The sequence below is a fragment of the Thermobia domestica genome, chromosome 11, assembly GCF_964235325.1.
Source record: "Thermobia domestica chromosome 11, izTheDome1.hap1.1, whole genome shotgun sequence".
NCBI classification, from domain to species: Eukaryota; Metazoa; Arthropoda; class Insecta; order Zygentoma; family Lepismatidae; genus Thermobia; species Thermobia domestica.
In genome coordinates, this window is record NC_137464.1 from 208,174,443 (window position 1) to 208,192,571 (window position 18,129).

An 18,129-nucleotide genomic window follows, 5' to 3' on the forward strand; every position below is an offset into this window, starting at 1 on the left:
TGCTTACGCATAACTTGCGCACAGGTGCACCGATTTGGATATTATTATTATTATTATTATTATTATTATTATTATTATTATTATTATTATTATTATTATTATTATTATTATTATTATTATTATTATTATTATTTGAAGGAGTATTCTTTTCCAGTGGTCCAACATAAATTTCAAGAGAATCTAACAATAGTCTTCAGAACTTGATTATGAAACTTCTTAACGCCTGATAGTGTTTGTACCATAATTGTGTGTATCATCATTTAGTTTGTTCATTTAGTTTTTGATTGAAAGAATATGATTTCGCGGTGATTTTCATATAAATTTAGGATTTTATGATTGTCTTTAAAGGTAGATTATGAAACTCTTCAACGGTTGACAATGTTAATATCATAATCAACCGACTTTATTGTGTACATGTTTACACATAACTCCAACATAGACTACCGATTTTGATTAATCTCTTTTAGCTTCAAAGTGTATACTTTCTCGGAGGTACCATATAAATTTTATCCGGATTTGATTAAAATATTTGGAGTTAAACTGTGAAACTCCTCAATAAGTGATAGCATTAATATCGTCTATATGCTCACATGTAATTCCGCAACGCGTAGACCAATTTAGACAAATAGAGCTGGTCACACATGTTTTGTAGACCAACCAAATTTATAGGAAGTTAGTGTACTACCTTTAGTTAAGGTATCATCTAAACTACTGGCTAACGAAAAGCTAGAAAAAATAGATAAACTTAGAAAGAGCTGACTTCAAAAAGTGACTAAAAGTACAAAATAATTTAAAAGAAAAAAAAACATTAACAGATTTCAATAGAAGCACTAAAAAGCAGAAAATACTACTACTAAAAGTAGTAATAATATTATCATAGTAATAAAGTGCTTAAAAGTAGAAAATAATTTATTACTATTATCTATTTTTTCTTATTCTGCACGAAGGCCAATAAATTAGTGCCCCATAAAATTACCATCCATTCTAATTTTATGCCATAAAATCTTGACACAGATCTTAAAACTTTTTATAATGACTTATCAAAATACAATTCATAACATCAAGAAGTAATTAGGTTTTAAGCACATTATTATTATTTTCTGCTTTTAAGAACTTCTGTTGAAGTCGGTAAATATTGTTTCTCTAATAAGTTTTTATATATATTATTCATTAACTTAAAAAAAAAGACTTCTTTTACACTTTCTAAACAAATAATTAAGAGTCTGTGTCACTGCAAAATTAAAATACCACTAATTTTACAGTAATTATGTGATATCTTCAAATAGATAAAAGATAAATAGAAGAAAAGATATCTTCAAATAGATCGAAAAGTGGATCAAGACCTCCCTAGACGATGTTATTTTACATGAGGTACCGTTATCACGAGTCACCTAGTATCTTTTCGTTTGCTGTTATTCAGAAACGCGAAAATAAATGCCGATTTTTTAAATGTCTGTAAATCGAAAGCAGATAAATGAGTCGTGATAACGGTATATCACGCAAAATAATACTGTCTAGGGAGGCCTTGTTCTACTTTTCGATTATATTTTATCTATTTGAAGATATTACATAATTACTGTAAAATTATCGGTATTTTAATTTCGCAGTGATGAGGTCTCTTAATGAAGATTAATCTTACCAAAGGATACTTCTGAAATAAATTTCAGTAGTGAATTGGGTCATCGCAATGCAATTTTAAGTACAGGCGGCCAGGCGAATCAAACTAATGATGTGTTTCTTGTAAAGGACAGACAGTATCTAACATGTAATTTATTTAAGCATGATTTGTATTTGGAGCATTCCGAAGCTAACTGTACAAAAAAAAAAAAAAGTATTTTGTTTTATCGTATCCCATTCTGCAAATGTCTTTACTGTCAATTTCTTCCCTACTTCTTTCAAAAATAGGATACCAGAGTTTCTTGAAGAAGTAAATAAAGGTTTTGACATGTTAAACTTTATAGCATTCAGAAGCTAACTGTACCCCTTCCCCCCCCCAAAAAAAAATGTATTTTGACTCTACCTCATTCTGCAGATTTCTCACGGTCAATCACTTTTTCTACTTCTTTAAAAAATAAGATACTATCGTTTTCTGAATAACAAAACAAAGGTTTTAACATCTTCGCGAAAACAACATTAAAAGTTAAGAGATATTCGCTAAACATGGATAAATAAAAATAAATAAAGAAATGGGTACAAGTGATAAACTAGAGTTCTTGCTTCACAGAGAAAATATTCCGAACATTTATTACCAATTGATTAACTGGGTGAATTAATTGAGTGTCTCCTATGCCGGCTCTACTTACCTTTGATTTACATAAGTCCTTTAAAAAATTATACTGACAACATAAACGCAATAAGTAATACTACTCAGCTGCGGCAAATGGCAAAGACATGAAATAATGTAGTCTTTTAAATATGATATTATTTACGTAACAAAGTTTAAATTCATGTCTTATCTGTACGTTAAATGGGGATCTGTACTTGAACTTTTCTTGCAAAATATGGCAGATATCACACAAGTATAAAACACGGAAATTTAGACAAATTCTATGTTAGTTCCTGTGTAATTCTTTGAACTTCTTTATAAAGTCGCCTTAGTTTTACAAACTATGTAGCCTAACTTTTATTTCTTTTCTTTCTCGGTACCTTATAAATTCCCAACTACTTGTATTTAAATAGTTTTCTTTTATTTTAAGTTTTGACAAGCACATATTGACGTTAATTTATTGGCTCGAAAATTACATTCAAGACAAAACTTAAGTAGGGTACATACAGTTCCTCCAAACATTGTTCAACTGTTCAACATACAGATGTTTTCAAGAGTAATATAATTTGCATAACAATGTATTCTCGTCGATTACATAAAATGTAATTTAACATATGAAACATGTCTATCTTCAGGAGTTCCATTCAAAAGCTACTGAATAAATTCAAAAGCAAAACAAGATTTTCTTCTTTCTTTTAATAAAAGTGACTTACACCACAGCAATTTTAATCCGCTCATATGCTGCTCGTGGAGATAATAATGAATATTTTTCTTCATATGATTGTTATAAGCATCTTCCTCATTGACATACTACTCGTAGAAGTCCTTCTTACCACACTTATGCTAAGGCCGCTATCTTAGAAAGATAGCGGACAAAGTGGCATCTTCATTCGGTTTCCAGCTAATTTCTCAAGAATGGCTGACTTTAGAAAGCAAATGAACTGGGTCAATTAGAGAAAAGTTCCTATGGAACTGTTTATAAGATTTGTTCCAAGATTCACAATTGTTAAGAAATAGTGGCCATTTTCCGAGAAATTATACTTAAAAATAACTGAAGACTGTCAATTTTATGAGAATATTAAAATGATTTTATGTGTAATAGCCATCACTATTTTTCTTTTTTCTTTTTTTCTTTTTTTTAAACTATAAGAGGTGAATTTCAGGATATTTCTTATTTATTGACGACCCAGAAAATGTTCTCTCCTCATGCCTCCTTGAACAACGTCTACCACTAAACTTATATTTTGATTTTCGTCATTTAAAACAAAATAAAAACGTGAATGGTATTATTTCGTCCTTTAAAATATTCGTACACTCAGTGATGTATTTAGGGGGGGGCTTCCGGACTTAAGCCTCCCCGAAACCTTACTTGCTATAGTAAAGTGTATGAAATATCTTGCAGAATTTTCACATTTTCAGGCAAAGCCCCCCCCCCCCCCCCGAAAATTAGCAAAGCTCCTCCCGAAACAAAATCGTAAATACGCCACTGCGTACACTATTATCGATATTATGAGCATGTATCCAAAAACGATCCAAGGATCCATGGTCCCTTCTCAAACAATGATTTAAAACAAAGATATGATCACATAGATCCAAAGTATCAGCAAAGTGATGTAGCACTGAAGATCACACTCGAATTAGTCGTAACTATACATTTAGGTAGTCAGTATTTAGGTAAATGTGTAAAGTTCAGGTATGCTTCCTTCGAAAATATTCTGATGACCTGAAAATATCCCTCATTGAAAAGTTCCTGAGTACGGTAATGGTTCATACGAAACAATTCGACTTCAGACATTCTAATGACATGCTCAGAAATTCTATTTATCACTCTACTTACAGGTTTATGCAATTCCTAAGCAGGCTCGGACTGGCCAGAGCAGGAGGGCAGGGATTCCTGCCGGGGCCCTCTGTAAATATTAATGAATATTGAATAGCATGGAAAGTAAGAGAAAACATGTCTACTGTGTTGGAGCATAGTTACTCGTTGTAGTTTGTTCCCTTCCCAAAGTTCGGTGGTCCCTAGCATTGAATGTAGTCTTGGGATGCCATTACTTGAGTGAAACTAACAGTATTATAAAGCCCTGTTTGGGGCCCTTTGTTTGTGGCCTAGTAAGAATATATTTCAACAATATGAAAAATGGGTCCCCAAAATCATATTGTCTAAATGTATATTGGTGCCCCATGAATGCTGAAATGAGACTTATTTTATAAAGTCCTGCTGGGGCCCTCTGTTAGTCGTTTGACAAGTTATTTCAACACCATAAAGAAACGGTACAGATCCTCACCCTGGAGCCCCATTACCACGCATAAATGAAGCTGACAGCTTTACGAGGAAAGCCTCTCCTAATCCGAGACTTCAGAAGATGAAACTTAGTATACCTTGTGAGGCTCCTACATGCTAAATAGGAAGGGAAGATGAGGCCTTCCAAGTGAGGCTCCTCCTGGGGCTCTATAGCCTTAAAAGTCCGAAACCGTTCCTAAGTACTACTTTCACTTCCGAGCTTTCGTCTCTTCCCTAGTGTCTTGGTCACGAAGGGCAAGAGAAGGAAAAATAAAAGCGTCATGAAAATAAATAGAACGGAGTTACTAGTGTGGAGCAGCGCTAGTGACACTTTGTCAAAACTAAAGATCACATATCGAATGATGGAAACGCGGGTTGCAATATGACAGGTTAATTTGCGCAATCTTTTGTTCGTTGGAGAGAGGTTGCCAACTTATATTGCTATTTTTGTTGTTATATCAATGCTGTACAAATTTTGTAATTACTGCTTCCCATTCATCAGAATATCATTTCCTGTCTAATTAAAATAATAATAATAATAATAATAATAATAATAATAATAATAATAATAATAATAATAATAATAATAATAATAATAATAATAATAATAATAATAATAATAATATTATTATTATTATTATTATTATTATTATTATTATTATTATTATTATTATTATTATTATTATTATTATTATTATTATTATTATTATTATTATTATTATTATTATAAACAGATTTTAAAAACGGATCACTATACTCTATTTTTTAACCCCTAATAAAATTTCTGAATCCCCTATTCTGGGTTGAGTCTAAATGTTTCGACAGACCTGAGAACGGACTTTCCGATTTGGTATCCCTAACGTGGCACAGACCTTCAGGTTTCTTTTAGTCTTGTCTACGTAACTCTCCTGTGAACTGCACTTTATTTTATAGATACCAGATTTATCATTGGTATAACCATTAAATTGGTATAACCAGGTTAGAAAGAATTCACCTTCCAATAGATCTGAAACCGAATTCAGTGACCCCGAAATGAGTGAAACTACATACTCTCAGATTGGCAACAGAACTAGAAAAGATTTTTATACAGCACGGTTTGCATCTAGCTTTGTAGCCATCAAAAACCTTAGAGAAGAACATCGCCTAATTTAAGAGCTATTTACATGGATCCCAATGATAAATCACGTATCTATAAAATAAAATGTAGTTGCCATTTGAGTTACGTAGGCAAGGCTAAAAGAAATATCCAGGTCTGCGTGAAGGAACACGTTAGGATGAAGTAGAAAGACTCGTTGATACAAAGCGTGAAAAAGTAGATGATGGACACTACGACTTGAACATGGGATCTTCGGTGTCCTCTGCCGATGCGTTAACCACTACACCACCCAGTCCGCTTCCCAGAACAACCATACACTCTCTCATTCTTGAAGTTTCTCTTTACTTATTAGATTACACAGCTTGTACGACAACCCAGCTGTTGTCCTTGGACAATTCAGAGTCCATATTCAGAATACCTCTGACGGCAGTATTATCATTATATAACGAAAGCGAAAAACAACCGGATTTTCAAACACACCAAATCCTCTGTACGTGTGCATTCAATGATAAAGAGCACTGATTTCAGGAGTGAGAGAGCGTATGGTTGTGTAAGAAACGGACTGGGTGGCGTAGTAGTTAAGAGTCCCTATCATTGCGAAATTAAAATACCGCTAATTTTACAGTAATTATGTGATATCTTCAAATAGATAAAAGATAATCGAAAAGTGGATCAAGACCTCCCTAGACGATGTTATTTTGCATGAGGTACCATTATCACGAGTCACCTAGTAGCTTTCCGTTTGCAGTTATTTTAGAAACGCGAAAATAAATGCCAATTTTCTAAATGACTGGAAATTGAAAGCAGATAAATGAGTCATGATAACGGTATCTCACGCTGAATAATATTGTCTAGAGAGGTCTTGTTCCACTTTTCGATTATCTTTTATCTATTTGAAGATATCACATAATTACTGTAAAATTAACGGTATTTTAATTTCGCAGTGATGAGGCCTCTTAACGCATTAGCACGGCAGGCCGAAGATTCTGGTCCAGTCATCCACTTTTTTTTACTCTTTGTGTATCATTGAATTCTCGCCTACAGGGGATTTGTTGTGTTAAAAATCTAGTTGTTTAACCTTTCAGTAATATATAGGAAGACTCGTTCCCTTTATGTATTATTGAATTCGCTCCTACAGAGCATTTGGTGTATTAAAAGTCCGATTGTTTCCACCTTTCATTAATTTAATATAGAAGACTCCCGTCTATGAAAACTATTTTATTCAGTTTTTTAAAAAAAAAAAAATTTTGACACTGGACGTTATGTGAGAATAGGAAGCAGTAATAACCAATTTATTTAGGAGTAACATAATAATAAAAATACTAACATGAACCTTCCATCAACGAACAAAAAAAAAAAAAAAGCCCAAATTAACCCCACCATATTGCACCCTGCGTTTCCCATCATTCGACGTGTGATTTTTGCTTTTAGCAAAATGTAGCTAGCAATACTTTAACCTGGTAAGTCCTTTCCTTTTATTTTTCTAATGCTTTTATTTTTTTCACTTTTCTTCTTTTTGTCCTCTATGACCAAGACTCCAGAGCAGAGTCGAAAACTCGGAAGTGATATTCAGGAAATACATAGACCTAAAGTAGAATAACAATTCAACTCCGCTTCTCTTTCAGGAAGCAATTTATGCTTGCGAGAAAATTTAAATTGATTTCATGCAAGTTTGCAGTAAGATTAGGAATGTGCTTGATTTCATGCAAGTTTGTAGTAAGATTAGGAATGTGCTAGATTTCATGCAAGTTTGTAGTAAGATTACGAAGGTGCTATTGCGTCATACACGTTTATACTGCATTGAATAAACTCCCTCAATTAAAGTGGCATCACGAATTGAGTCTAAATACTAAAGAATAAAGATTTCTTTATTGTTCATAATGATTGTAGCAAGGTATTGCATACATCAGCAAATACTGTACAATCATTCTACGTAAATAATTAACTGTTCACATATGTATGAAAGATTCATCTTAATTTTTATTCATCAGTTATGTCATCTCTTTCTTCTAAATTCATCTTCCAAATTTGATGCATTTGTCGCTTCTTTTTTTTTTTTTTTTTAACCGATTGTGTACTAAAAGAACAGGAAGTGGAGCAGAAAGCACGAGAAACCGTTGCATGTTACTGCGCATGAGCAAATGCGAACAGCTGACTGTCATTCGTGCGTCGCTGCAGATATCAATTATGTGTCATAAGTATATGAAAAAATATGCACCTAAAGGACATACCTCAAACAAGAAAGATATATGTCCCAAGTGACGACGTAAAAACAAATGACTATCACAGTGCGAAACTGAGCCAAGTATATAAATGCTACATTTGTGGTACATGGTCGTAAATATCAATTAGATGTAACAAGCACCTAAAACTTTAAGTAGCTGAAATACATACTTAGCACATGAATACCATCTGTGCCAAGTGTCGGGTACCTAAAAAGTAGCTGGGACATCTGAATGCCACATGCCTAGCACATCTTGTGTTGTTAAGGAAAACATTACAATATTTTCATGAAACTGACAATTCTTAATTCATTTCAGTCATAATTTTCGGGAAGTTGACTTATTTCTCGAGAATGGTGACTCTTGGGACAAATCTAAAAGCTTTGGTCGATAGGAACTTTTCTGCTCTTTCAAATTAGTCCAGTTATTTTCTTTCTAAAGTAAACCATTTGTGATACATTAGCCAAAAACCGAACGAATTCTATAGCACAAGTCACATCACTTGGGACTTTCAGTATGTTAATGAGGAAAGTATTACAACAATCCTATGAAGAATAAAATCATTGTTAGTTATATCCACGATTATTGTCCCTAATTGACTTACCTTGCTGTCCAAATCCATCTAATAACTAAAATCATGAAGTCAAAATATAGTTAGTTTTCGTGAACTTTATATTACCAACTTGCACCTCTGTAAACGTAAATCTCAAATGCGAGTGTCTACTTCTATTGTTATTATTATTTGTGTTATTAATTGGACAGGACTTGCTTTTAGAGCACCTCCGTCTAGGATCATGTGCATTAGTGTATCAAGAAATGGTATCTGTGTACCTATACTATATTTAGGAGTGTCTTGCCAACACTGCGTATTCGTCTTTCTGAATCGCATTCTATTTCCATCTGTGAACCAATTAACTAGAATGTTGTTTTTTCTAATAAACATATTTTATTTTACCTAACGTTTTCAGTTTCGATTAAACAAAAACTAAATTCCTGTTACTTTTAACCAATCATTAGTAATTGTTATCAAAATGAAAAATAAAAGACTATCAATGACAAAATTCTAGACACAGAACCAAAAAGCTCATACTCCCAAAAAGTTTTTTTTTTTTTTTTTTTTTTTTTTTTAATTGTATATGTAAGAATAAAGTTTTTCAGAACTTACCAATAGGATGTTTCTGTTTATGACCATGTTCTTTCCACATGTGTATTGTCGTGGAGTTCTTCTTACTGCCGTTTTTATCATGGCTCCATGTGGAATTTTTTGGCCTATTATTATGGCTAATATTATGACCTAAAAATGCTCCATTGTTGCCAAGTAACCATCCATAGCTATTATTCCCATTCCATCCATAATTACTTCCACTTGATGTGATGTTTCTCTTGCCAGCATTCAATCCAGGCGGAAATCCTCCAGCAGGAATTCCAGTATTAATGTTCACATTCCATCCGTAGCTGCCCCCATTTGTGAATGATGAATTTAAAGGTCTATTATTACTGCCTGGTATCACCCAGCCATAACTGTTATTTCTACCATTAAAAAATTTGTTGATATTTCCAATGCTTGGTAATTGAAGTGTGCTATTAACGCTGTGATTTGTAATGCTTCCACTGCCGAGATTCCAAATATTGGCATCTACCTTGTCAACTTCTAGAACAAATAAAGAAATAATAAGTTACTTTCTGATTTAGGAAGCATGATGAGTTTACGTTAAAAGTATGAAAAATGACTGCAATAGGTTATTAGACAAATATAAACTATCACCAAGGTAAGTGGAACTTTTCTATGTAGCTAATTGCACCTAGAATGTGAAATGGGTTATCTCTTAAAGTAATTTTGGAAGGCGATCATAGCACCTATCAGTAGTGTCTCCTGACGTGGATGTTAGGGCGTTGGCAAGAAAGGAAAAATATATCAACTCTCACACACAACCATAGGTGATACTAAAGGGAAAACCCCCTCTCCCCAGGAGCAAAGATGGGCCCACCCACATTTTTTTACTGATCGAAAATATTGTGATAAATTTACCTCAATTTACGCATAACTATTTTAGTGGCATTCGCATTCAGCATACGAGTATAGTGACTATACTTCGCCCACCCATCGATTTCTTGAATATAGTCTGTACCTGGAAGTTCTCGCAATTTTCAAAAGCAAGGAACCATGATCGTCACCGCATAATGTCCTAGTTACGCCAACCTATAGATAGCAATTTACTTCTAACAATTTAGTTTGGAAATTATAAAGAGGAATCAAGGAGAATGTTATTACGTAAGGAATACATTTAATTATAATAATTATATAAGTAAATATACCTCAAAATATGAAACTGAAAATCAAAAATAAGCAATTATTTATTTACAATTACGTGAATTTCAGCCCAAGTAGTCTTTCTTTGCGTAGAAACCTCTGGATTACTGCTTTAGAAACAGTAATAGGGACCTGAAACCGTAAGTCTTGTGGATGACCCACTAACGAAAAAGTAAATGAAAATTAGGGAAATAAAAAGGCAGAATGGAAAACCGTTCTGTAGCTTAACGTCCAGGCTTTTTTTTTTTGCATCAACTGACACTTCTAACACAACTTGGATGATGTTTCTTTTCACCGTACTCCTTACATGTATTTTAGGAAGAAGTCGATTGCACCATTAACTTTTGAATTGAATATGTTTAGCAATAAAAAAGTGCGTAGATGATACCCCCTCTCCCCCCAAAAAGTTTTCCGTATTGCTATAAAATATCTGTACATCCACTGATAAATCTACAGACTTGGCAACGCTTGAGAGAAGCAGAAAACTCAAGACGTTGATTTCCTAACCAACGCCTTGGATCACAGAAGCACGAAGTGAGAAACACGAAGCGCATGCGCAGTGTGAGTCTTCTTCTAAAGCAGTGAAAATTCAGCCAAAGCGTTGCCAACGACTTACTCGCAGAGGTGCTTCTTCAAAACATGACGGAGATCGCACAGCACTTCTCTGTTCTTCTGCACTTTAACAGTTGATTCTCTCTCGTTGAAAACAATAATAATAATAATAATAATAATAATAATAATAATAATAATAATAATAATAATAATAATAATAATAATAATAATAATAATAATAATAATAATAATAAAATCTCTAGTTCTGACGATCTGTTTAATTAAATTAAAATCCTCATTTCTTCATTTTTCGTTTGGCGTTAACACATGACTTGCAAACCCAGAGAAGACGCTACTAGCACCTATGAGAAGCACAGTCTTCGATATAACTTCATTGCTTCTCTTCGATGAAGTTTTGGGTGATTGCAAATTGGCATTGAAAGTCTTGTAAGGTTGAATCTCTCACGGTAGAATGAGAATTTTATTTTCTTCCTTAGCGTTAACATTACACCAACTGTTATATATGCATACAATAAACTTGCTTCTGTACTGAGTTTCTATATTATTTGGTATTTTATAGTTAATATTGAAGCTTACTATTGTATCACGCTGACTTAACCTCCACTCCAATCGTAACTTCGATAGCGAGTGACACATGTCCATTTGAATATTCTGTCATATCTTTAATAGAATTTCAAAATTCAAATCGTCGTATGAGAACGAAAGGAACGTAACTCCAAGAATATAACTTTTGTTTGCTTGGATTATGAACATAATTCTGAAAGCTCCACTTGGTGCTATTTGAATGTTATTGAAGTTAACTTTGTCATTGACTTGTTTGCTATGTAATAATGTGTTTAATAATCTTATTAAAACATTTATTAAAAAAAAAAGAAACTTTTTCCGATCTCTCCTGTAACTAACTAACTAACTAACTCTATGGCCTATTGAACCCGGAGGTTCAATGCCGCCTTCACAAAAGCTCTCCACTGACTTCTATCCTTAGCCAATTGGATCCAGTTTCTACTTTGTATTCCTATCTCTGCTAGATCCATCTTAATATTGTCCCCCCATCTGCGCCTAGGTGTTCCTAATGGTCGTTTTCCGATTGGTCTTCCAGTCAAGAATTTGAAAGCGTTTCTACTTTCTTCCATTCTAGCTACATGACCTGCCCACCTAAGCCTCCTAGACTTAACGACCCTAACAATGTTGGGTAAACCGTATAAATTATGTAGTTCCTCGTTATGAAGTTTCTGTCATTCCCCATTCCCGTTCCTCTTGGGTCCGAATATTCGTCTAAGGATCTTGTTCTCAAATACTTTCAGTCTATGTTCTTCCCTTAGAATAAGCGACCATGTTTCGCAACCATACAGAACAACAGGCATGATTATCGTTTTGTATATTTCTCTCCTGTAAACCTATGAAAATGAAGTTACGTTCCTCTGGTTCTCATACAACGAAATGATATATATAGATGTAGATGTGCATACCAGATGCACATTAAAAAAAAAAAAACATACGTTGAACTGTCAAAACTGTATAAGCTGCGAGTACGCAGAAGCATGATGTAGTATTCTGTCTCTGTAATAGACGTATAGTTCTCAGTTTGGAGTTCTCAGAGTACGTGTGAGTACCAGTAAGTTGAAATGGCTAACGTCATAGAAAATTTGGCCTATGTGAGGTGAGGTCTGTAATCTTCGTGGAATTTCTTGAGCCGCGTAGAACAATCACAGCAGACGTATATTGCCAAACACTGTTTAATCTGCGTCTTTCCATCCAAAACTGGCGAAGAGGAATATTACTGTTTGAAATTCATGACAGAGTCCGCCCACAGACAGCTGCATGTATTACTCAAACAATTCAAAACTTCCGATGGGAACTCTTTTACTCATCTCAGATCCATTCCTAACTTTGCTTCTAGTTTTTTTTTTTTAAGGTGAGGTTCTATTATAGTGAATTTCGCAACGTTCTATCGCAGTGAAGTTCTCAAGAGATCAGTTTTCGAGTGACTTAAGTCTCAGGCGGGAAATTTCTACACAGAGAATGTACGAAATATTGTGCTATGCTACCAACAGTGCTTGGAGCTTCACGGTGACTTGGCTGAAAAACAGTCAAAGTATGTACTTGCATAGAACATTTTCTTTTCTCTTATTATTTACTTTACAATAATCAATCTGCCCTTTATTGATATATGCATCCTGTTTATAATAAGACAATCTCGAAGTAGTTGTGTGAAACATGTTAGTCACCCGAAAATACAGTAGTACTAACATTAAAGTAACTTAATTAAACAGCAAATGCACATTTAACTTTCATCAGACAGTGAGAAGACGAAGGAAGAAATAAAATATAGCAAAGAATGGAACCAGAAAAGTGCTACTGTGATTAAATCCAGAGTAAGCTAATACTGTCGCCAAATAGAGAGTGTAAAAACTATAGTGGAAGAAGATAAAACTAACAGAACGAAAGGTGCAGAAAAGGAAGAAGGGCAATATAACTAGTGAAGAAGGAAAATTATGTCAATATTTTTCATGAAAAAGCTTACGTGGATAAAACAAAACAAAATGTCTCTTTTACTCAATTCTACTTTTGTACATAATCTCTTTTCTGCACTACATCTGTAGTTCTTTTGTCCAACCTAACTTAACACTTGTCTACCAACTCTTGTATCTTTTTTCGTACATTCCTTGCATCCCAACCTGGAACGACTATCATGTAATTCTGAATATCATATTACTGTGTTTTTCAGGTTATACTCTGTTCTGTAACATTGAAGTTCTTTTTCATTTTCCCTTCTTATCTGGTGAAGCAAAACGCTTAAGTTCATAGTGTATTCTCTTTTAGTTATGTTTGTGTCCTACTATTTCTACTAAGTAATTTTTATTTCATACATTGCAACACGACGACGAGTCATAACTAATAAAATGGAAATATATCTTAAGTGTCTCTCTGGTATCCACAAATTTGATTAATGCGAAGTGCAATAGATTAGATATGATATGGTATGGTATGGATATGAAACGCAAGTGGTTCGTCTGAAATATCAGCTGTTTGAAAACTTTTCTTGAAAACATAATTTGTTAGGATAAATGTTGATTGCTTATAACTAGAGACCGGATGTTAGGCAAAATGCCTATTCTTTAATATTAAAGATATGATCCAAAATAACACTTTAAAATTTATATGGGGGTTTATAGTTTCGATTTAAGCCAATTTTATTTTGCCTATTTTGCCTATATCGCCCCTTACTGCCTAAATAATTACTTTAGTGCCTAATGTTGCCTATTCTACGCATTTCCTTAAAAAAGCCTTCATTGGAAAAAGATATAATTTATATAATATAAATAACACACATATATTAGGTGTTTGTAAACACATGCATGTGATAACATTACAATATTACAATATATATGAAATCGAAACTATATATATATATATATATATATATATATATATATATGTACAGTAAAAGGAGATATTCTTTGAATATTATCTATGGCTTGGATCTATTTTTTAATTGTATTAAGTATTTATCTTCATTGTTCCGAGTCACATTTTAGTGCCTATTTTACTGCCTATTTTTGAATTTTTAGGTGCCTATTTGCCTGCCTATTTTCCAGGTCTTTAATGCCTAAACATCCGGTTTCTACTTATAACATTTATATAAATTAATAAATCCAAAACAGAAGGATCCATGAAGTAGCAGCGATAGAATGAATATTTCGGGAACAAGCACAATGACCTGAAGTTAATGGGTATATAAAAATTATTGACATCCTTTCTTATCAAGTTCCTCGCTATAGATCCGTAATATCAATAACATTATGCTGACGTTTGATACATAATTTAATAAATGTATATATCAATCTTAATCAAAACCTTTTGACGTATAATCAAATTGATGCAAAGAAAAAGTGCTCAAAGTAAACTTCCATTCCCCATAACTCCAAACAGCAAAGATCTCAGAGATATTTCCTGTCAATATATTCAAAGTTCTCGAAGACAAAATGTTTGTGACGTGGGAAAAAAAAATGAAAATAATTGCTTGTCTGGTAATACTTTTGTCAATACTGAATACAAAACAAAATCATTTATAAAATTACTGTTGCTGATATTAAATATTCATTCTCTTACTGTTCCTCCATGCAACCTTCCGTTCTGCATTTAATTTATATAAATATTATAAGCAATCAGCATTATGTTTATTACCTAATGTAAGAACAAAATGGACATCAAGGTAAGACAACAAAAAGAGAATAAAAATTAAGGATGGGAACAATAGCAATTGACGACAGAACGGCAGAAGTTCGAAAAAAATCGTAAAAGAAACGACTAAACAGGTAATAGGAAAACAAAAAGAGTTAAACCATAATGACTGATTTGCTTACACGCACTAGTAATGTCGACTGTTCGGCTCGAGCCATGAGCCACCTGCTCAGCTCGAGTTCCGGCTCGGCTCGGCTCAGCTCATTTCAACTGAGCCAACAGCTCGAGCCGGCTCGATTGGAATGAGCCATTGGCTCAGTTCGGCTGGGATCAGGTGAGCCATCGGCTTGGTTTGGCTCGATTGCGATGAGCCATCGGCTTGGTTCGGCTCGGTTGCGATGAGCCATCAGCTCGGTTCGACTCGGCTCGAGCCGGCTCAGTTGGGTGAGCTGTTGACTCGGTTCACTTCTCGGTTCGGTTGTGACTGAGCCGTGAGCCGAGCCGTTGACAACACTAACACGTACCACAAAGAAAGAAAACACAACTTAAAGCTATACAAGAGGAGATTGAGAAGACGTAAAAAACTATGGAAAGAAACTAACAGAGTATCTAGGAAAAAGATAACAGCAGACAAAAAAACTTAAGTGAAAAAGAATGATAGGAGAATACTACATGTAAATATAAAGAAAATGAATAAAAGGTACCCAACCAAATCCACATGAATTGAAATTAACTATTGATGGAAAATGAGGAAGATATAAGGCAGAGCATACTTTAAAGACCAACCATACAAGAAAGAAGAAATAGTCTTCGAGAACGAAGAAATTCAAGAGAATCAAATAATAATTGATACCGAAGAAATTGAAAACTTAGAACCAAATATGGAAGAAATGCTAATGGAAGTAAAAATATTGAGAAACGAAAGACTATGGGGAAGATGGCATCATTATCAGGTGAAAAATGTATAGACGAAATAACATACACAAATTCATGAAATCAATATGCGAATAAGAAAGAATGTCAAAAGGCTGGAATACACAAATTTATTTTTGAGTCTTCTACACAAGAGAAGAGTTAAAGTAACTTGTAATAATTACAGGACAGATATATTGTGGAGGAGAATAAAACAAGAAATGGAGAAAGAAATAAAAAAGTGCGTATGGTTTTCGAGTGCATAAGGAAGAAGTACGAGGAGTCGAAAAGGACGAAAAACAATTTAACAACATATCAATTGTGCACGATACAACAGACAAGAGCTATGAGCGTGGAACTGTTCTCAGTATAATACTTTTTTGATTATAGGAAAATTTTCAATAGTATCAATACAGTAGAAAAAAAAACTCATAACACGCATGGAACAAATTGGCATACCATGGAAATTTCAAGGCGTACCAAGAAATTTAAAATCATTGACAATATATGAAACAAAGTAAAGATAGAAATCAAACAGGACAGAAATTTAAAAGGTGATTGTAGTGTTAAATATGGAAATACAATAACTATAATGTTGCTTAATGCAATTTTACATTTAACAATAAAATAGATAAAAGGGAAATCATACATTCAAGAAATACATATACGGTATATAAGGCAAATACATAATGTGCATATGCTGATAATAGTCTGTCAGCATAGCCAGCACGGAAAATGAAATTAAAACTATATTTTTTACACTGAAAGTTGATCTATTGAGGCTAAACTGAAATAAGAAATTAAAATTGGAGAGCAAATGTTCAAAAAATGGAGTGCTATTATTAAGAGTTTCCTAATACAAGATAAAAATAATACAGTGAAACCTCCCTTGACGGACATCTCTATAATACGGACAGATTTTTTTTCCGCGACAAAAATATATGTTCTCTTACGGAACAAAACCCTCCCTTTTACGGACACTCTTAGATACGGACGTAGACAGTCCTTTTTTCCCCCAAAGGTTTCAATAACCTCTTCATAACGGACAGGAAGTATTTTCGGTTCTACTATATATTACAGTAGACAAGAAAGTCTTCTCCCCCACAAATGTATCTATCATGAGACTAGACCTGGTGAATCACTAAGCAGAACAGCTTCAAGCTGAACTTGATTTTTTTTTTTTTTTTTTTTTTTTTTATGCCTGCAATAAACTGCTTTCTGCTGGAAATTCCAGAAAACCTTCAATAAGCAATAACACTCATGCAGGGTCAGTCACATGGCCAAGAATTCTATGTGAAAGATCTTCCCTTCGCTAACAAATTTATTCCTCCTTCCTCTGGGACTTGCATCTTTCCCGACAATTTCATAGATAACAAAATCTTACAATTACATTTTCAACGAGCAATCTTTCCTCTCTTGCTTTTTTGGAAAAGCAACATTTTTCTTTTACTTATGATACTGAAACAAGCCTGGGTTGGAGTTTTCCCGGCTTCCTTTTTCACTTTCTCTAAGAGAATATTCTTTGTGATTGAGGCTGGGTCAATAAACATATACACTCCCAATAACTTATCTTTTCATCCAATCTCTACCCCCTTTCACTCCCTCATTGTTCATGAATTACAACTCCAAACAATAGACATATAGATATATTTCGGAAGGTATGAAGGAAGGTATATACCAAGTTTCATAAAATCAGATAAGTTTTATAGAAGTTATGAGAAGATGCCTGAAAGATTTTCTGTGCTTCTGAAAACATTATTTAATATTTAATGAAAATGCTTACAATACACACGAAATTCTCAACTATCACGTTTCGTGTAGACTAGAATCTATGTTGCTTTCTGTACTCTAAAATATGACAGTACTCTACAGAACTGTTTATGACAATCTATATATTAAAATGCTAGGTTTATATGTTTGTCCGCAATCCTTTTGACAATGAGATCTCAAAAAAAAAAGAAAGAAAAAAAAGTGCTAGGAACATGCCGTTTTCACTAGTCGATTCCAAATTTTGTGTAGATTGTCCAGTTCTCGTTCAAACTTTTAAAAACCGCGTCGCTATTGTTCTATTCTACATTTTATGGGTCTTTTGAATCCATAAGATTATCATCATTGCAGGCCGAGACTGCGGTGTTAGGCAACCAGTAGAGAAGTTACGTATGGCGGGTCGACGGACATTGCTTTGCTTAAATCTGAATGACAAAACCTATTGCATGCTGGCAACTTCAAAGACCTCAAGAGACGCAATGAGGCGTACTCGGACAGATATGGATTTATTAGGAA

At 33.7% G+C, this 18,129-nt stretch overlaps 1 protein-coding gene across 1 annotated transcript in view; it reads right to left on the bottom strand.

Annotated features, from left to right (window-relative positions):
- LOC145664683 (uncharacterized) overlaps positions 1-18,129 on the bottom strand; it is a 54,331-nt gene that overhangs the window by 24,562 nt on the left and 11,640 nt on the right. Inside the window, exon 3 of the mRNA XM_081731537.1 lies at positions 9,031-9,516. Coding sequence (XP_081587663.1) covers positions 9,031-9,516 — 486 coding nt within the window. The remainder of the gene's footprint in view (positions 1-9,030; positions 9,517-18,129) is intronic.